Genomic DNA, 21115 nt, shown 5'->3' on the forward strand with positions numbered 1-21115 from the left:
GGGCTTTCAGTCACCCTCACCCCTCTTGAGACCTAGTCTTGACCGCCGCAATCGCTACCTTGATTGGTCTGGCTCGTCCAGAGGTTACCTTGTTCCAAGTAATTAGGTTGGCCTTCTGAACTTCTGCGCCACCAGGACAGAGTTCAGAAATCCGTCTTAACACCCAGTTTGTTTAAGTACTTTCTCATATAGATAGTTACGATAATAGCTTTTTTTTGGCTTATCAAAAATAGGGAACCCTAAATACATCATAAAAGTCCTAATGGCAGGATTCTTTTTTATGATTAAAAAACCATGCATAGCCAATAGGTGAGGATCGTCTACTTAACCTCATCACTACAGTTTTCGTTGGGTTTATTTTCTAACCATTGGAAGTGATGAACTCATTAAATGCAGTTATTAGGCGCTGTAGGCCCCTAGGTGTATGGTCCAGAAGGAGAAAGTCATCTGCATAGGCTGACCAACAAACTTGGACCCTCTCAATCTTTGGCGGCACAAATGATGCCTGATCAGTGTTTTGCCAACGTCCACCATATAAAGATTAAACAACGCTGACGCGAAGATGCATCCTTGACGGAGGCCGTTGAATGTACATATGGATTGTGATAGAAGACCCTCTTTATTGAAGCGAACTTGGATTTGGGACCCCTCATGCAGATGAATTAGTAAGGAAAGAACACCTCCTGGCATCCCCAATGTATGTCAATTCCTCCAGCGGTTTGTTCTGTCCAACAAATCAAAGGCAAGAGAAAGGTCCATGGAAGCCAGATAGATTGGGGGACTACTCTTCTTCCAGGCAGTTCCTTGCAAAATGCTTGCTAAGAGCCCGCCAGCATCTGTTCACACTTCTTTCCTGAAGCCTGTTTGTTGGTTCGGAAGGATATCATTCCTATAGCTCCAGTCCACAACATACTTTAGGACAAGACCAGAGAATATTTTGGACTCTGTGTCCAATAGCGCAATTGGACAATAATTCAAGGTACTGCACCTGTCTCCTGTTTTGTAAATAGGGACCACATATGAAATTAGCCAAGAGGATGGTAAGCGCCCAGTTTGAATAATATCTGCAATCAATAAATATAATGCTGTAGCCCATAGATCTGGGTTCCCTTTAAGGGTTACATTTGTGAGCTGGTTAGGCCCTGCTGCTATAGAGGAGCTGGCCTTGTCAATTTGGTTCTTGATGTCTTCAATAGTAAACTTAACATCCCAGGGGCAGTCTTTTAAGTCTTCCAGATCTGAATGAATATGAGTCTTACATTCATAAAGAGAGCCAAAATGTTCCAGCCACACTTCCTCAGAGATAGTGTTGCATTGCATTGTGACTTATGTTGTTTCCATGGCGTTCACCAAAACCCCAAATTGCCTGGAGCTGCTATCTTTTAGCACAGCACTCATTTGTTTGCTATCATATTGGTACATACTTGCCCGATGCCCCTTTATCCAGTTTTTTTTACTTTTGTTTTCACTCCTGACCACCTCACACTTAGATTCCAGTGAGTGACATGTTTTCATTAGCCGATGAACTTCTTTATGACACATCTTTGCTTCCCTTTCACCAAACTGTCAAAACCATACTTATGCCTCTGACATATTGGTTTCGCGAAAGGTCTCTTCACAGATTTTCTAATAAATGAATCGATATACGTACCAAAGCAAGCATGTGTGCATAAGGACATCTTTCGTTCCATTTTTGAGGCACAGAAGTCGACCATAAATAAGGTATTTAATTTAAGCACATTCCCCTCATGCCAGACAATTCTGGATTTAGTGTTATTCACCATTAGTGGTATCTTATACATAGTCCTGCAAGCCCCCCCAGCTGGCAATGAAAGGATAACCTCCAACATCTTGTGGTCACTAAGATTGGTGTTTTTTATGTTGAAATCTTGTACAAGATCAATAAGGCCTTGGACATTAATATATAATCTGTATTCGATGTCTGCGTACCATCCGTCCATGTAGTAGGATCTGCTGTTATATCCTGAAGTGCATTTACTGAAAAAAGTCCCCAATTTAAAAACAATTCATGCCAATGTTTCCCTTGTAATTTCTTCCTTTTGCACCCAGGGGGCCCGCCCAAGATAGTGCTTTGGTGATTAACATGTAGAGGGTTGAATAATCCTTAACCCTCACCACGGGCAAAACCGTTCACTCCCTCCATCACAATTTCCGCATTTAGATCACCCACTATAATTATCTGTGCTCCTGGCGTAGTGACCATCCACTCTTCAATCAGACCATTTATTTTCCCCAGAGTCACATGGAGATTCGTTTGGGAATTCCAATAGATATTTTGGAGCAGTACAAATTGAGAGGGTGATCTTAATTTTAAGATGTCCAACATGACAGCCAAGACAGTTTTAGACACATGAGCACATTCTTTTACTGTAATATCCGCCCCGTTTTTTATGGCGACTAACAAACCCCCGGATGGCCTCCCGCTCGACCCCTTAGTGACATCAAAGCCATCTAGTATCTGAGGAGAGGTCAGCCATGTTTCTTGAATAATTCAGTGGTACGGTACGAGAGGACTTGGGACATTTTCAGTTTGGAAAGAATGACTGCGATATTAACGAGGTTGCTGAAAAAGTTCTCCAGAATAAGTTCTCCATTCTTACAGTTTACAACAAAACATTTTAAAAAAATGTTTACACCTAAAAAACTCATGTATTTTTGCTGGTTTGGTATGTTGGCAATGGTGACTTGAGTGGTGTGGCTCGTGGTTCTGTTCATTGATTACTTGGAGTTTGGAATAGGGTAATGTTGGATCTGATGTTTTTGACATGGGTTGCGATAGCTATGTATGTGATTCGATTGAATCCTATGATTGATATGTTGTATCTGGTATGAGAAAATAAAGGAATTTGGTTATTAAGAAAAGGGTTTGAGATCTATATCTCTATCACAGGTTAAATGGGTGGCTGGATCCTGTTTGTTGAACTCAGAGCCACTCTTTTTTTGCATTTTTTAAGCGCTCACACAGCCCAGTGTCAACGAGGTGCTGTTACAGGAATATGTCTTAGTTGAGTATTTATAACATGCTTAATAGCCAGAGGTTTCTAAGCACGGAGCCGAACTTGTGTTGCTTCGTATCGTCTTGTTTCCAAGGTGAGCATTTTGCCGCTGAGCTATCCTCCTGGAACATATCCCTAGGTTGGAAATTGCTGGGAGATATTTAGCTCCTGCTTCTATCCTAGGAGAGCCTGCTTAACCTGAAACACAGTTACCATGAGCTACATTTGGCTCCCCAGGCCAACTAGTGCCTTGCATAAATTCATGTATTTAATAATGTTAATAAAGAAGAATTAAGACACATCTAGTACACTTGTGAACATAATTGATCATAAGTTACAATCGCAGTGCGCTGATTGCTTGCTTCTGGTTCCCCAGCAAAATTGTACAGCATCTAACACTTTCTTTGATAACTGTTTTTATATATTTCTTCTATTTTAGGAATAATAGCAACAGAAAGTTCAAGGTATTGTACAAAGAAACCTTGTGCTATTCGATCTGTTCACTCTGCTGAAAGATGTTCCTATGAATTCTCATCTTTTCTTTTTAAACATTTTAGGGACACTGATCAGAATGGAACTCCAGAAAATAAATGTGAGTGACACTCAATTATTAACAGTACTTTTTGGTGGCATCTGCCACTGAATTCCAGTTAGTGTTTGGTGCTCCAAGGGTTTTTAAGTGTGCTGGGCCCCCACACTTTATTTCCCTGCACCAAGTGAAAATGAAAAGATGAGTAATGTAATGTGATTTAACTGGTCATGTATAGCTCCCGTCTGCCACTATTGGGGGCCTCACTGCGCTTGGCTCTGTAAGAAAAAAAGGGGGTAGGGTTCATTAGCGGGACAGTGGAGAAGGCAGGTGGAAAACCTGTAGTGTTGATGGGTTTGGCAGAAGAAACAAGGGAGTAGGTTATCCATAGGAAAGAGCCCATTATTTGATAGATTACAGCACTTCGGGGTTGGTTAGATGCTGATTTGGGAAAGTGCGACAGAGCTAAAGAGGAGAGCTTAGTCGTGTCTTAATTAGTGTTGATGTGCTAATTACTAGGTTTGTGTTGCAGTGCAAGGGAGTAGGAAATCTTAGACCTGAGTCAGTCAGGGGAAGGCAGGAGTAGGACTTACAAGGCAAATCACCCTCCAACCCTGCACTCAAACCATTAGCCATTTGCACACATGTCCCATTTCCCTAGCTCCCAATGCCAACCCCTCCCCCTCTCTTTCTCCCTCTCGCTGTTTCTATCTGAAACGGATACATCGTACTCCATGAGGAACAAAACAAGCATCTGCGTTTATGTAGAAGAGGGAAGAGGGCGATGGGAGGCAAGAACTTAAGGTTCGGTGGAAGGGCAGCATAAAATGTTAAGGAGGGCAGTCACACATTTCACCTTCCTTAAAATGTTGGTTAGTAGGCAAAGTGATACCTCAAATCACACTGTAACATGCTTAGGTGCTATGCTCAGTGGCCTGCTGGGACCTCTGCATCGAGGGCATCGAGGGCATCAAGGGCATCGAGGGCAGGGCAAGATGTTTGTCAGGGACTGTTCGGGCAGGGGGTCAGAATCCCTGATCATTTTGCCCAGAGGTCTAACTTGCTGTCTCCCAGAAGTGCCAAACTCTTCCCACACAGTCCAAAATGAATCCTACACTCCTCTGCCAGTACCAACAGCAATCACTCACCAGGTTTTGACAAAGCACTAGGCTTTAAGTAGAGTGCAACCCTGCAGCTGATTCTTCACAACGAAACAAGGATCACAAAAGATGGAAGGTGGAATGTGGAAACCTCCAAAAAGTGTGCAGCACCTTGGCCTAAAAAAGGGCACAAGTAGGTGCGACGGCTGTGGGATGTGAAGAGCAGTGGGTTGGCGGTGACAGACATGGTTTTGGGAGTGGGAAATATGAAGGACTTTCCAATAAGGCAGTAATCTCGAGTTTGGAGTCTCCTGCTGTTCTTTACTAGCCAAAGGTCTCAGGGAGATTTCCTTACTTGTGGCACAGTAAAATGATGGGACCAGGGCAAAACAGCCATGCTTTATTCATCCAGGTTTAAAGGCTGTCCTTTCAAGGGTAAGGTGGGGCTGTCAGGGTTTAGCAAATGCTTCCCGGGCCAACTTGTGCCTTACAAACAAACATGTATTTGAGAATGTTAATAAAGAAGAACTGGGACACATCTAGTACACTTGTAAAAATAAGTGAACATACCTAATAGGCAAACGTTAAAGTGTGCGCATCTCATACGGAAGTTACATTTGCAATGCGCTGGATGCTTGCTTCTGGTTCCGCAGCAGTAGCGGTCTGCCTGCTGGGTGATTTATGAGACCCAAGAGCTAGTTTTAGCTCCGGCTAATTGATTCTTAATTATGAACCGTGTATCAAGAATCTAGACAGCTGAGCGGTGTGCTAAAACCTTGTTGCAGAAGGTTTTAATTTAATTGTCAATGTACACAAATGTCACACCCATCCTGCACCGTGCCTCTGCTGCAGACTTTCCGCCTTCCAGTATGTCCACCGCCAAATCTTCAGGCCTCGGAGTGCCTCCCGGGCTGTGATTGGGCCCTGCCTTGTTCCTAGGCCCAATCAGGGGAGCCGGAAGGGGAAAGCTGGCCCAACCTCAAGGCCCGCTCCTACAGCCATGTCCGGGCCTGGAAGGGCTCGGGAAGGCCCCTACCTTCTTGCCCCTCCACAAACAATGCTGTAGCCTCCTGTGCATGTCTTGCTCTTGCACGAACTTGGACCCTAGCACTTCCAGGCTCCCTTCTGCTCAGATGTGAGCGATGGCAGAACTGTCCTATTGCCTCTGCCACCTATCTGTGACCTCCCCTTCTCATCTCCTCTAGTCACCCCTCTCTCTTGGTCAGACCACTCTCTTCTCTCCTCCCACCTGGGTCCCTTTGGCTCTCTGACCACATCCTCAAAAGCCCTGTCAACCTCGTTCACGAACATCTGCCCAATGAAACGAGTGTCAGCTGCAGTCTTCACTTCCATCTTTAACCCTCCTCGCCCCCCTAGCTCAGACTCTACCACCGACACAGCTCTCAGCAACTTCCAACTGTCCATTACCAACAATCTTGACATTCTTGCCCCAGTCATGAGGCTCCGCCTGTAACCCTCCTTTAAGCGTAACACCTGGTACGACTCCAAACTTGCTGCCCTGAAATGAAAGTGACAAACTTCAGGCTCACCCTCTGACAAACTGGCCTGCCGCTTGCTCCAAAGGCAATACATACTCTCCATCTGTGCTAAGAAAAGGGCCCACATTCAGGCACAGGTATCTGGTGCATCCAACAACGGATCTACGTGATCCGACCGCGGCTGATTTTCCCCAGGCTGAAAAGTTTGCATGTGAAATGTACGAACCTCAAAAGGTTTGTACATTTCCCATGCAAACACACGTTCAAAACCCCTACATACCCACACCCCCACCCACACCCACAACCCCAACATAAACAAACCCTACCTACCTTTTCTTCACGGTGTGTCCCTGCGACACCTGTTCCCTTTCACTTCCGTGTTCGGGAACCAGCGCGGCAGGGCTTCTGTGTTCGGGAAACGGCGCGGCAGGTTCCTTTTTTTTTCCGGGTGTGCTGCAGGAGTGTCCCCCGCAACACCCCGCTCACTATACCACACAGTATAGTGAGTGGGGTGTTGCGGGGGATACACCTCAGCACCCGCAGTTTTTTTTTTATACTTACCTACAATGCTACCACTAAAGGTTCAAACATTTGGTGTTCGAACCTTTGGCGGTAGCATTTTTCAGACTTTTTGTACGGTCGGACCTTTTTTTCGGTCTGATCGTACAATTCCTCCAACAACATGGCTGAACTTTTCAAAATCTGCAGGGAACTAGTCAACTCTTCCGCAGTCTCCTCCTACCCTCTTCCTTCCGAAGCCCTCTGCAATGCACTGGCCGCTCACTTCACCACCAAAACCCAGGGCATCCTGAACAGCCTTTTTATTCACCCCCCAACCCATCCAACAGCCCCTTGCCTCCCTTGGCCTCTCACCCTCCTCCTTCCTCCTTCTCCTCCTTCACCCTTGTCACACCTGAAGAAGTCACCAGAGTGGTCTGCTACATGAAGGTTGTTCCATGCAAGTTTCCCCTTGCTCATCCAGAACCATCAAGGACAACATTGGCTCTCTTTCCCATGCACTTGCTGATCTCTGCAACTACTCTTTTGACACTGGTTCTTTCCCCATCTCCCTCAAGTACTACCTTGTGTGTCCCCTCCTTAAAAAAACGTCAGCAGACCCTACCTGTCCAGCCAACTATTGCCCTATTTCCATCACCCCCTTCCTGGGAAAACTGCTGGTGGAGTTGGCCTTGCCCCATCTCAACTCTCACAATGAACTTGTTGTTGGTCTCCACGACCATCAATCTGGATTCCGAGCATCCAGAGGCACAGAAACTACTCTTCAAAACACCCGTGAAGAACTACTCGCATCCCTGAATTTCAACTCCCCAGCTGCCCTCCTCCTACTTGATCTCTCCTCTGGCTTTGACACGGTCAACCACTCCATCCTCATACAAAGTCTCCACAACACCCTTGGTATCTCGTAACAGGCACTGGACTGGCTGAGCTCTTTCCTACATGACCACTCTTCCCAAGTCATACTGGGCCCATTCTCCTCAAACCCGGGGCAATATCCTCTCCCCTTGGCTCTTTAACATCTACCTTACTCAGCTGGCAAACTCCTCCTTCTCCCCCAACTTCCAGTGTTATGCAGATGACACACAACTCTTTTTCAAACTTCCTGCTGACCCTCATGCACCTTCTGTTATCCCTGACTACCTATCTGCCATCCAGGCCTGGTGCACTTCCAGTGATCTCTGCCTCAATGCCAGCAAAAGATCCTTCCCATTAAGACCCCTGCTCTGCCTTCTTCCCTTCACTCTGGCCTTCCTCCATGGGCTCTCCCCCTGCACTGTTTTCTGAAGCCAGAAACCTTGGAGTCCTCTTCGACTCCTCTCTCTCCTTCCTCCCTCATACTCAGGACATTGCCAAGAAGTCCCACTTTCAGCTCTTCCTTCTCAAAGGAATTCTGCCTTTTCTCACCTTTCCCCAGAAGCTCAATGTTACCCGAGCCATGGTTTGCCCTAGGCTTGACTACTGCAATGGCCTCCTGCTGAATTTACCTTCTTCCACTCTGCAACCCCTCCAGCTAATCCAGATGTATCCATGGCCTCAATCCCACGGACTGCATCTCTCCTGCCCTAAAAAGTCTTCACTGGCTCCCGGTTGCTTCACAGATTAAATTAAAATCCCTCTGTATCATTCACAAGGCTGCCTGTGGCCGGGGACCACAGTATCCGCAACTCTCTCTTACTAAATATTTTACCTCTAGACCTCTGCATTCCTCTGGCACCAACTCTTTGTGTGTAAAGCATTTTGCTAAACAGAGGGCAGGAGGTTGATCGCTTTCCTCAGCTGGCTCCCTTCTATGGAACAGCCTCCCCTTTCCTCTGCGTCTTGAGCAGGACTTCCTTAAATTCCAGAAGTTCCTCAAGACTTTCCTCCTTCCCTCCTCATTCCCCCTTCTCTCCTCTGCTAATCTCACAGTTGCTTTGGTTGGTGTCCAGGGCCCTTATGCAACCTCTGGGCCTTGAACTACCACACCAAATCGCCCACAGCTTATGTCTATCCTCAGCACTTGCCTCTGCACACCCTCCATCCTGGAGGCTCGCACTTACCATTCCTTGCACTTCATCTGTTCCTCACCCACGAGTACGGGCATCGCAGCACCTACCCCACTGCCCCCTCCATTTTACACTTGCACGTTCTGAATATTCACAAGGCATAGTATGTTCGTCCTTTTTCCCCCCCTCCACTGTATTTAATATTTGTATGTATTTTAATGTTTTTCATTCCTGTGTCCCCTCCCTGTTGCCCTGTGGGTGCTTTGAAACAGAATTTACTTGCTGTATAAGCACCAATCTATTAAAAAATAAATAAAAACTCACAAATAAGCTACATTGAGTAACCCTAGCCCAAAAACGAATTGTCAGAAACTGGAAACTAGACTTCTCATCGTTGGAGGTCTCTTCTCGTTGTAAGGGATTTCAATCAGGCACACACCCAAGCCTCGCCCAGCATGTAGTGCGCAAATGAAACCCTTTTTATGTCTATAAATTCAATATTCTGAATGATATACCACTCATATCACACCCTTTTCAAAATACCCCACCGGTCACACTGAACCAGGAATCAGGCTAGTTTGCAAGGGTAAATATTTATTTAAGTATTTAGAGATTTATCACAATATATTTTTAATAGGTAACAACAATCACCAATTTGGTGACAAGGACACTGGACAATATCTTTAATGCACTGGGAATCAGGTAAGGAACACAAAAAATGGAGCACAGAAAAGAATACTTTTGGGTTGGTTTGGAACAGATAGTACTATAGTTAGAGGTTCCCCCTGCAACGCCCCTCAACCCACCAATAGGCAATTTAATTGGATGTGAGGAGAGAGCAGGTACTCAGGAATAATACAGAACCAACAGAATATCACTCCCACCTTCCCCCCTTAAACAGAAGAGAAACACGGATTTGACTTTTCAACTGTCAGCATGGCTTTGAAACTGGCTGAGCAAAAACAATAAATGTGATCAAAAATGCTTAAATTATCATACATTTCTACGGGAGCCGCTTTGAACAGATGCAAGCAATCACAAGCAATGATTTAATCACAAGAAAACATTTGGAATCTCAAAGGCAAAGTGGGAAATAATGTACAGGCAATTCACACGTGTAAAACTTTTGCAATATGTAAATTTGCGGCAAACTTTTACTATGCGATTTTTGACAAAAATGGGTCGAATACACTACTCCGCAATGCTTTTAGTTGTGGATATAACTGGGGATGTTAGGTATCAGTAGGAATTTAAATTTTGTTTCTATCTTAAAAACTGAGGGAGTTATGGGGGTTTTAGTGAGAGGTGTTTTTCGGAAATAAAGACACAAATTTGGACAAGCACTTCTGTTTAAAATCAGAAAATATGGGTTATGCTTTTACTCAAGACTAGAGCATTCAGACTAGACAACCAAGTTGGGGCGAAGAAAGCTCTGAGACTGATTCATGACTTCAGTAACAGATCCCCAGCGCCTTCCCCAGCGGAACCAGTCCAAACACTCAAAGTGGGATTTTTGGATGAGAGTTAGACAAATAAGAATGACTATGAAAATGGTGCTTTAGCAAATAGAATAAAATAGCACTAAAGATTTTGACACTTCTACTGGTTATGGAAGTAAGGATAGTTCAAAGATTAGGGTGGAACAAGATAAGGCAAGGTATACAATAGTTCTCTAGCGTCCTGTTAATACTAACAATCCAATGGGATTTAAGTTTTTTGGCCTGTCAAGATTCTGGTCAATGGATCGGTCTATCAGGGAAGGACAGCACATCAGCTAGGATCAGCTAGGTCGGTCACCGAAACTGCACAGGATCTGCCCTTCTTGTTTCTGGATATTTCAGACTAGCGGGATGGCAAGTTCATCAGGCAAGCATTATGGTAGCAAGCCAGATAGTTTCAGGATGCTTCCCCACACCACAGCGCTCCACTGGGTTGTAAGGATTAGTTGAGGATTAATTAAAGATAGAGGCCTAACGGAAAATGGTTCAGCTACTGCTTGGCCTGGTGATTGGCATCTGGATCTGGAAGGATGTTAAAGGCTGGATATTGAATGCTGGATCAGAGTGCTTCGCTGGAATCAGAAGAGAGAGTGTGTTTATGTGTTGTCAGATGTCTCTATTTATCCTTTCAAATGACATCACAAAAATGGGTGTATGGGCAGGCTTAACTAAGCTTTCCCCTGTGAACTGGGATTGGATCAGAGCCTCATCTCCGCCTTGCACCCGAGTGATTGGATCAAGGACAGATGGGGCCTCATTCCGAGTTAGGCTGTCTCCAAAATCGGTCCGACTCCGGTGTGGTGAAGGGAGTAATTACCGGTCCAGTCCGAGGTCGGTGGGACCGGTAATTCACCAGAGCCATTCCCCATTCCCATTTGAGTACCGTAAATTATGGTACCGTTATTAGCTCCGAACTCCGCTGGTAAAAGCAGGCGTTAAGGACGGGGCCGCAAAGGGACCTCATAGTAGGGCACAAAGGGATTACTGGCACCGATGTCCTTAACGGTGCCCGGTATCCCTTTGCACCCTACTCGGAATGAGGCCCATGATGTCAAGTTTTATGGTTTGGTTTTAACAATCCTTAGAAACCTCCCCTAGCCACTAGTATCAAAATCAAATTTTGTCCTAAATATGTTAATGTTAAAGGATATTTGTACCGCGCACTATCACCACCGTAGTGGTCCCCTGGCACTCTAAATACATATTTATACAATTGGAACCTCTACAAAAATCACATACAAGAATTACATATTTTATGTAGTATCTGTTCCTCAAAGTCCCGCAGCTGTGAGACCTTGTTTCGCCTTTCTGCAGAATTGTGTCCATTTCTCCATGAAAACATTTCGCAAACTTTCTCAAAATGTACACAAATATGCGTGTTTACCATAGAAATGTGTGTGCAAAGTTTAACAATTCTAGCATAAATACAGTTCCCATAAAACCACATATATTGCCATTCCTGTTCAGAATATGCTACTCAGTTCCAGTTTTGAAATGTAGGCCAAAAATTAGAGTAATAAATTTGCCCTTTTCTGATTTTTCACCACTTCTGATAGCGAATTATAAGTCTCTAAAAATATGTTCATTACATATTCTTAGCAGCAAATGGTCCGCCTTTTGTCTATCTCTGGAGGCAAGGAGCAGCCCCCCATCTTTGGGATTTCCTTCTGCAGGCATAGTTTACGACCTTTCACGTTCCATTTACTGGCCTGGAGAATCTGCCATTGTTCAGTCCTTGGCAGCAGACACAAGCCTGTCCTACTCCACAATTATCATATTTCAGTGAGCATCTGCTCAGAGGAGTGCCCTCCCCTTGGAAGGAAACCTGTTTTTCAACTTCTTGCAGGCCCAGTCAGCCTAAGTTAAATTTGAATTTCTTGACATTGAAATCCAGCACAAAACAAACGTGTTGCATCAGATGACACAGATAAATTACATTCTTAGCTTTAAACCTGTGGGATCAAAACAACTGAGATCCATGTTGCTTTCAGCAACAGTCCTTTTATATTTGCTAATCCGACAGAACTTTAGTTTTAGACAACTTTAAGTTTAATCAGGAGAGCCCATTTGACAGAGGCTGTCACTCACAGGTAGCCCACTGTGGCTGCACACAGATTTTTGACAGGAACTGTCATTCACAGGCAATCCGGTTTTGCTGAGAAAATGTTTTACTCTTAACATTTCAGGACCTTGTAAATTCACAGTGCTTCATTAGATTAAATGACTTTTTAGCGCCAAGCAAGATTTTGAGTGTTGGACAGTGTTTTGTACAGGTATTTTGCAGTTTCAGCAGCAAAGTAGATGTCATTTACAGGCGAATTTTAAAGTTTCACTGGCAAAGCGCTGCTTCTCCCTCTGTACTCCATGTTTACTGTTTTTCTGCAGCGTGTGCTCTGTTCCACCACACATGCACCATGGGTGGCAGGTTGTGCAGCCATCTTTTTGTGTGTGGAAAACGCGGTTTTGGAGGTTTTGGTGCGCACAAGGGTTTTGCCGCTATTTTGCTGTTTCTCGCACCATATATAGCAGAGTGAGGCCGCATAGTATAGCAGAGTGGGTCAATATATCCCACATCATAATAAGGAAATATAAATAGTTGCTAGCACATGCTGAAAACCATGTACAATATAAGGCTACCATCCTTAGACTGGTGTGTGAAAGCATATAAGATTAAATTGATACACTAAGTATACTTACCAGAAATAACATGTTTAGGAGAAACATGGAAGATTCTCCAGCATTCTTTGGATGCAATCACCATAACTGTGCATCTGTTGTGATGTTGCAATACAATGATTCTGCAAACAGATTATTGTCTGGATAAATATGGTTGTTAACTCAGATATCCCAAAACATGTTTCTACTGTTTTATTTGATCCGTGCATTAAATCCTTATCACACCCAGAACAGGCCTGGCCTTATTGTACTGTGTTAGAAAAGAAAATGGCGCTAAGGCTATGGAAAGCCTTTATTCCTTCAAGTGTTAACGACTGGCCTAGCTAGCTTCTCAATAAATTGACTTGAATGGGCAATTTAAAGACACAAAGGGCAAAGAGTATTATTTTACCGGCACTGGGCCCTCATTACAGTTTCGCCGGTATTACTGGCGGGATACCAGTGAAACTGCCTTACTGTCTCTGACAACCGATATCCCAGTATTAATGAGATGTTACGGGCAGTGGAGATGACGGTAAATTCCCATTCGACGGAGTCCCATATGGGATGGGCTTGCCCGATGGTGCTGGTGATACAGGCATTTCTTTGCCAGTAGGGACAAGATCTAACAGCAGGTCAGGCCTGTCGGGAGATCCATGCCCCCCACCGGCAAATTAGTGTTTTGCTGGTCCAAAAATAAAATGCCGGTACTGGAACTACCAGCATTTTTTACAGACTGGCAAAGTTATCATGAGGGGGTCTTCTTTTCTTGCCTTTGTATGGACAGACATCACATTGGATGACAATTGCTTGTGCTTCCCAGAGGGCTAGTCTTGACTGGTGAGAGGCAAATGGGATGACATGATGAATAATGCCAGAAAACCTATAATTAGCATTTGATTGCATAGAAAACGTAAGCTATTTCTATATGTGAAGTAATTTATTTTGACCTTCTATTTTAGCCAATACCAGCAACCTGATTGTTTACGTGATATCTGCAGGAATATTGGCTTTGATCACTGGATTCATCATATTTCTGCTATTGTGGATTAGGCGCAAATCAAAAGGTAAAAAGAATGGTTATGTCCAGCATGCTGATACATGTCATCAGGTATTATATAGATGGTACAACAGCCCCTAAAATATACATACATTCGATCCCCATCAATCGGACAGATGTTGCAGCGTTTGCCAGGTGCACATGTATGCACTTTTGGTCGGATTGCCATAGTCCTCATGATTTCTGGTTGGAGATAAGGTCTGCAGTTATTAAGATGTTTGGCATTACAATACTGAATGGCGTGACACTGTTCCTGTTGGTTATGGAGGTACTGGTAGTCCGTGGACTACTGCAATATCGTTGTGAGCCGGACCTCCTCAAGTTCCGGAAACTCCTCAAGACGTTCCTCTTCTCTTCCTCTTTCTCTCTCCCGCTCCCCTGCCAACCCTCTCTTTTCTGCTTGTTTCCCTCCCTCCTTCCCATCCCCCCTGAACAGCTGACTGGTCGCCTGGTGCACATCCACAACCTCACGGGTCCCAGGCTGCCCCACCAGTCCTGCACTTGCATCCGGGCCTCAGCACTTGACCCTGGGCTACTGCAATATGCCCCACGATTGGGGCAACCACTCTGCACTTAACCCTGGCCCTTGCTGGACTGGGCGCCCTTCCCCCTCTTCTTCCTCCCCCTCCTTCGCACTTCCTGTTTCTGCACACTTACTCAACCTTGAATGTTCTAGGAACAGCAAGTCTGTCTGTTCAATTCTCCGTCGTGTCTACCCCACTCCCCCAATTTTTGGCCATGCTGAAAATACTCATGCATAGGCGCATTGGATGACCAACTTCCAAGCAATCTAAACTGTTCACCAAAAAAACAGCACTGTAATTCATTAGTTCATGTTGTTCATGATCTGTTTGTTCACTCCCGCCCTTTTCTTGTTTTCTCCCTTCACCCTTTGACAAGCACTTACTAGTAGATATGCCTCTGTGCTTAGTATGCAAGTTATTGTTATTAGTCTTTGCGGAATCTTCATGGCCTAAGAATTGACGACTGTTATCCCGTGTTCCCTTCCCGCTTTGAAGAACTTCACTTGTGTGTAAGCGCTATACAAATAAACAATTACAATTACAGTGCAGATGAGCGGTGGGGAGCTATCGGTGAATCAGTGGAACCTGGTAGAAAATCGTACAGCCTCTTGGGGAAAGTGTAAGGCAGGATCGGGTTTTATGTGGCTATCTAGTATCTGGAACATTCTAGCGATGGACACACTCATGCACTTTCTTAGAGACTCACTTCTAGGTTTACTTTTCGCTGACTTGGCCTCAAGCAATATCTTTTGCCCAGTTAGGCTGAAGGCAATACGTCTATTCGGACTAACACGAGACCTGTGCCTGTTGAAATGCAGATCTATGCATTAATGAAGTACACTTTCATTAAGGTTTTTGAGGGCAGTTTGTTTGAGTGTGTGACTGAGTTTCATGGATAAAGCGATATTTGTTTGGATTTCGTTTGCCATTCCACATAAACCTAATAGAAATTACTTGAGAAAAGTTAACAAGTATGTGTAATCATTACACAAAATTGCACAGCATCTCACCCTTTCATTGCTAACAGTTTTTATATATTTCTTCTATTTCAGGGAACATAGTGGCCGAAAGTTCAAGGTATTGTAATAAGAAACCTTGTGCTATTAGACCTGTTCACTCTGCTGAAAGATGTTCCTATGAATTCTCATCTTTTTCTTTGAACCTTTTAGGAACACTGATCAGAATGGAACTCCAGAGAATTATGAATGTGAGTAACACTAAATAATTAACAGTACTATTTGGAGGCATTTGCTGCTGAATTCCGGTGTGTTTTGGTGCTCCCAGGGTTTTTAAGTTGGCTGGGCTCCCACACTTTATTGCCCTGCACCAAATGAAAATGAAAAGATGAGTAATGTAATGTGATTTAACTGGTCTTGAATAGCCCCTGTCCTTTTGGTGGCCTCCCTGCGCTTGGCTCTGTAAGAAAAAAAGGGGCGTAGGGTTCATTAGTGGGACAGTGGGAAAGGCAGGTGCAAAACATGTGGTGTTAATGGATTTTGCAGAAGAAACAAGGGAGTAGGTTATCCATAGGGGAAGAGTCCAAGATTTGATAGATTACAGCACTTTACGGCTGGTTAGATGCTGATTTGGGAGAGTGCCACAAGGCTACAGAGGACAGCTTAGTCGTGGCTTGGTTAGTGTTGTTGTGCTAATTACTAGGCTTGTGGTGGCCTTCTGTGAGGGGTTTGTGTTGTAGTGCAAGGGAGTAGGAAATCTTAGACAGGAGTCGGTTAGTCAGTGGAAGGCAGGAGTAGGACTTACAATGAAAATCACCCTCCAACTCTGCACTCCTAGCCCGTGGCCATTTGCAGACATGTCCTATTTCTCACAGTTCCAACCCCTCCCTCTTTCTCCCTCTCTCCGTCTCTATCTCAAACAGATACATTATACCCCACGAGGATCAAAACAAGCATCTGCCAGTAGGCATTTGAGGGAAGGGGGCAATGTGGAAACTCAGACATTACCATCACCTGCAAAGGCTTATGGGAGGCAAGAACTTAAGGTTCGGTGGAATGGCAGCTTAAAATGTTAAGGACGGCAGTCAAACATTTCACCTTCCTAACATGTTGGTTAGTAGACCGAGTGATGCTTCAAATCTCACTCTAACATGCTTAGGTGCTTTGCTCAATGGCCTGATGGGACCTTTGCGTGGAGGGCAGTGCCAGATGTTTGTCAGGCATTCATCTGGCATTGGTCGGGCAGGGGTCAGAATCCCTGATCATTTTGCCCAGAGGTCTAACCTGCTGTCTTCACCAAGTACCAAACTCTTCTCACACAGTCCAAAATGAATTCTACACTCCTCCCTCACCACCAACAGCAACAATTCACCAGGGTTTGACAAAACTCTAGGCCTTAAATATCAGAGTGCCATCCTACAGCTGATTCTTCACAATGAAACGAGGAGCACAGAAAATGGAAGGTGGAATGTGGATTCCTCCAGAAAGTGCGCAGCACCTTGGCCTAAAAACTGACAGCTGCGGAATGTGAAGAGCAGTGCACTGGTAGTGACAGACTGGGTTCTGGGAGTGGGAGATATGAAGGACTTTCTAATAATGCTGCAATCCCAAGTTTTCAGTCTCCCTGCCCTTTACTAGCCAACAGTCTCAGGGATATTCCCTTACTTGTGGCACAGCAAAATGATGGGACCAGGCAAAAGAGCCATGCTTTACTCACCCAGGTTTAAGGATTGTCCTTCCAAGGGTAAGGAGGGGCTTTTAGGGTTTGGCATATGCACAAGGTGTGAGCTGTTCCCCAGAGGATGTCTCCCGGAGAAAGGGATGGCTTTGCCTCACCCATTAACATCTATTTACACTAGAGAATAAAGGAAAGAGAAGAGAGGCTGTTAGGCTACCTCTCTGAGGTATGTGGGGTGTTGATAGAATTGTGCTTTTACATTTACAACTTTTACTCCAGTTAGTAAGATGTCCTAGGAAAATATTGGGGAAGGCAGCAGAACTACCCCAGACTCGCTCCTAAACTGGGCAGATTCTGTGTGCCACCTGTGACCAAAAAAGCGATGTTACATTACCCTTCCTCAGTCTCATGCTAAACCAGATGACAAATGTAAACAGGGGATGTGCACCACAAAGAAGCTTTTCAGTCCCTGAAAATTGTGCAAAACGACATCTGTGGATAGGATCAGCCAATTTGTAAATGCCCGGGTTGCTCTGTCAACTGGGTCTAGAGTTGTAGAATGCTGCCTACAAGAGCTCCTGCAGTCTACCCTGCCCAGTGTATAGACCTATATACGCATGAACACAAACAACAAGTTTGCAGGTCCCTGATAATTGAGCAAAACGGCATGTGTGTGGATAAGATCAGCCATTCCGTAAATGCCTAGACTACTGTGTAAGCTTGGTCTAGGGTTCTAGAATGCTGCCTGTAAGAGCTCCTTTTGATCTACCCTCTCCTGTGTAAAGACATATATATATATAGATATGTATCCTCCTCTCCCCTAGCTCCCTACCCCACACACACACACGTTTTTCTTTTCTTACTGCGCCATTCGTCATCAAAGCCCCTTTGCAATGTGCTTTATGCTTCGGTATACACTGGCAGGAACAAAGTTCTGGTGCACCCTCAGATCTCCCACAGCACATCACTCCATAGTGTATCCACTGTGGGGGCAGGGGGGCAGCTTCCCCCACACTCCCACAGTTCTCCACAGAGCCGGAAAACGGGGATATCTTGCAACGGATTGGGATTTCTTTTTCCCAACTGCCTCATCTGGAGGGCCTTGGGTGTAAGTGTCCCGTCCACGCATCCTCTGCAGTCCTGGGCAGCAGTTTTCACACTTGTTTAACTTAATGGCTGCTGCTGTCCCATCCCATTTCAAGCCTTTGTTGAAGGTACCTGCTCACCTTCAGGGCCACCATAATCAGGAGAAAATGCAAATGTTAGCAGGCACCTTAACAAAGCTGTCGCAATTACTGATGTACAACGTTTCCAACTGTTTCTGTAGTTAGCAGGGACTTTCCTAGGCGAGTGTTTATTCAATTGGCAAAGTGTTGAGACATGTCTAAATAAATTTAAAAGAAACCTCACGTCGATTACAAGATCTGTCTGCTACCAAGATTATTAAAGTGCATAATACAATAGAGCTCCTCTTAAAGAATACATCTATAGAGTTTAAAGAGATAGCAAGTTTGCCAATGCCATGTGTCACATAACTACAATTTCTGGGTTTTGGACACACACAAAAACAGGTATGTTTAAAAAAGAAATGCGCATGTGTGTTTTTCTGAATGTGTTTGTGAACATATGTGTATGCGTGTGTGTGAGTATCTGGGCAAAATGTTCAGTTTGTGGGCCCTTGCGAGTGACATGATGGGGTCAGCGTGGGCATATTTTACGAGAGATTGCAGGATTTGATTTTGGGCACTAGCAGCATGAAAGGTGGACAGCACAAACACATAACGTTTAGACGAGCCCTTTTCTGGGGGGCATGGAAATGTGTTTTGCAGGGGTAAATGCTGTAATTATATGATATGATATGATAGGTTATTTATAACGCGCTTAATACCCAGAGGTTTCTAAGCGCAGACCCAAACCTGTGGTTCTCCGTGTCGTCTTGCTTCCATGGCGAGCACGTTGCCCCTGAGCTATCCTCCCGAGACATGTATTGTGAATACTAGCCTCATGACCTACCTTGGGGATAACTTGCTTGAAAGTGGGGGAATGCTGGCATGTATTGTGGGGAAAGGCCTCCTAATTTTATTTCGGAGACAGACAACATCAACACACGTTACAACATGTTCCTTTGTACTGTTGATGACTAGGCTGGCATCTACTGGAGGGGCTCATGTGTGCCCTGCTTGTACATTCTACATTGTTAACCATTTTCCAGAAATATTTGCTGTGAAATGCACCATTTCAACCCATTAGTTTAAAACATGTGTAAGGGGAGACACTGGCCAAAGCTTACTGGTTTATTTCACGTGTGCTCACTCTGTTGGATTCTGGAAAACCATTGATACCCCTTCATTTTACATATTCACCGGCCGGTTCATTGGGAGAACACGATTTCCCAGATAAAAAAAGGAACTTTTCCATAGTTCTTGTTTTTCTTTCTTCGCCTTCCAAAAGCCTAGTACTGATAGTAATTTTCCTATAGCTGGAATAAGTTCAGACGCAGTTGCGTTGTCACAACTGTGATAGAAGCTCCCAGTCTGACGTCCCTACAGATACAGTGTGGTTAGTAATGCCAGCGTGGACACCCTCCTCCTCTTCTTCTTCTTAAATGACATGATGTCACTATGGTCAGCTAAGAGGGTGCCGGGCAGGGCAAATGAACACGACAGGATGGATTTGCGGGTTTATACCCGGTACTTTCGCCAATGTATGCCTTTGCCACCCCTATATGTGCCTTGCTTGAGTGTTTATTACTTTGCCTTTAAATCCTAGCGGACTTTGGTTGAGGGCTGCCCTTATGGACTATTGAATTGTGGCATTGCTTAAGAATAACAGTAAACTGGGCATGCGCCCTGACAGGTGCAGTTCTGGCAGTGGAGGCTGGAGAGATTTTTCAGTGCAGGGGCGTAACTATTTCCCACTAATTTGTGGGTGTGACTAAGTGCAGCAAGGCAGCTTACACACACTCATAGAGATTTTGGGGGCTTTATCGCCTTGTGAACTTTTTAAATATATGGATTTGGAATGGTGCAACTTTACAGCAATTTTTTGCCAAAAAAATAGGTTAAACGACTTACACAATATTACTAGTCTAGTTAACATATGAAAAATATTTAATAGATGCCAAGTGATGGATCTATGTGATAACTGCGCCGCCCGTAAAAGCGACTGCCAAAATGCTGATGCCAGTTGCAGCGCGGTGCAGTCATCATGATCATATGGATAACTGCCCACTCCACTTACCTTTAGGGCGGCACACTTCTGCGTGTGCCGCCCGCACTCTGCGATCCCTGCGCTGTCAGCTCCTCCCACTAACGTGGGTTGGAGCTGACTGTGCAGGGTGATTTTCTTTTTTTTCTTTTCTTTTTTCTTACGTGTCCCCCGCTTTCCGAAATGGTAAGCGGGGGACACCCCCGCCCCCCATTACTGTGCCCAGGAAGAGCGGTGGGCCACCGCCGCAAGCCCCGCTCTGCTTGGGCACAGTAAACGTCAACCTCATTTTGTGCGCCTCCAAAGTTGCAGTGACTGCGGGGGCGCACGAATGAGGGCAACATTTTTGTACAATACCCCACATGACCAACAGAAAACAGCAGTATTTTACAGAACCTATTCATTACTCACAATATATGCCAGCACTAAAATAATCATGATGCATGTGTCAATATATAGCATACTTCTTATTGTAAAACACTTTGATGATACTGGTGTGCACACTAGATGTCATCCTTGCCACTGTAATACACTTTACTGAGGCTGGTGTCACTGCCCCTGTAATTTATGTTTATGGTGCTGATTCCCATCGTATATATGTTTGCATTGTCACTTTAAGTGAAATTCAGCATGCTGGTGTCACAAAGTGGCCATCACTGCCACAGCTCTGCCCCAGTGTCGATCAGGTGACAGGGTCACAAGAAGTGCTTGGTTCTGAGGTATCGGACTGATTAATCCTAACCCTGGGGAGCCAATGGCATCTCTGAGAATCCTCTGAGAATCCTGTGGGGGATTATGGAGAGCACTGCATTTGGTTAGTGTGTGAAGATCATGTGCACAAACATCTGGTTTCTGTGCATTGCTCTGTAATAGTAAATGTGCCTATG

General features: G+C 44.8%; 1 protein-coding gene across 2 annotated transcripts in view; it reads left to right on the forward strand.

The window, feature by feature from the left end:
• The window catches only part of LOC138504147 (uncharacterized), a 307307-nt gene that overhangs the window by 167700 nt on the left and 118492 nt on the right, over nt 1–21115 (forward strand). Inside the window, exons 4-8 of one of the 2 annotated variants that reach the window (XM_069624391.1) lie at nt 3457–3481; nt 3575–3609; nt 13766–13870; nt 15440–15464; nt 15557–15594. In XM_069624391.1, the coding sequence (XP_069480492.1) occupies nt 3457–3481; nt 3575–3609; nt 13766–13870; nt 15440–15464; nt 15557–15594 (228 nt within the window). The remainder of the gene's footprint in view (nt 1–3456; nt 3482–3574; nt 3610–13765; nt 13871–15439; nt 15465–15556; nt 15595–21115) is intronic. The other variant, XM_069624392.1, reaches the window with a different exon arrangement.

This window comes from Ambystoma mexicanum, chromosome 11 (assembly GCF_040938575.1).
Source record: "Ambystoma mexicanum isolate Mex_15411 chromosome 11, UKY_AmexF1_1, whole genome shotgun sequence".
NCBI lineage: Eukaryota > Metazoa > Chordata > Amphibia > Caudata > Ambystomatidae > Ambystoma > Ambystoma mexicanum.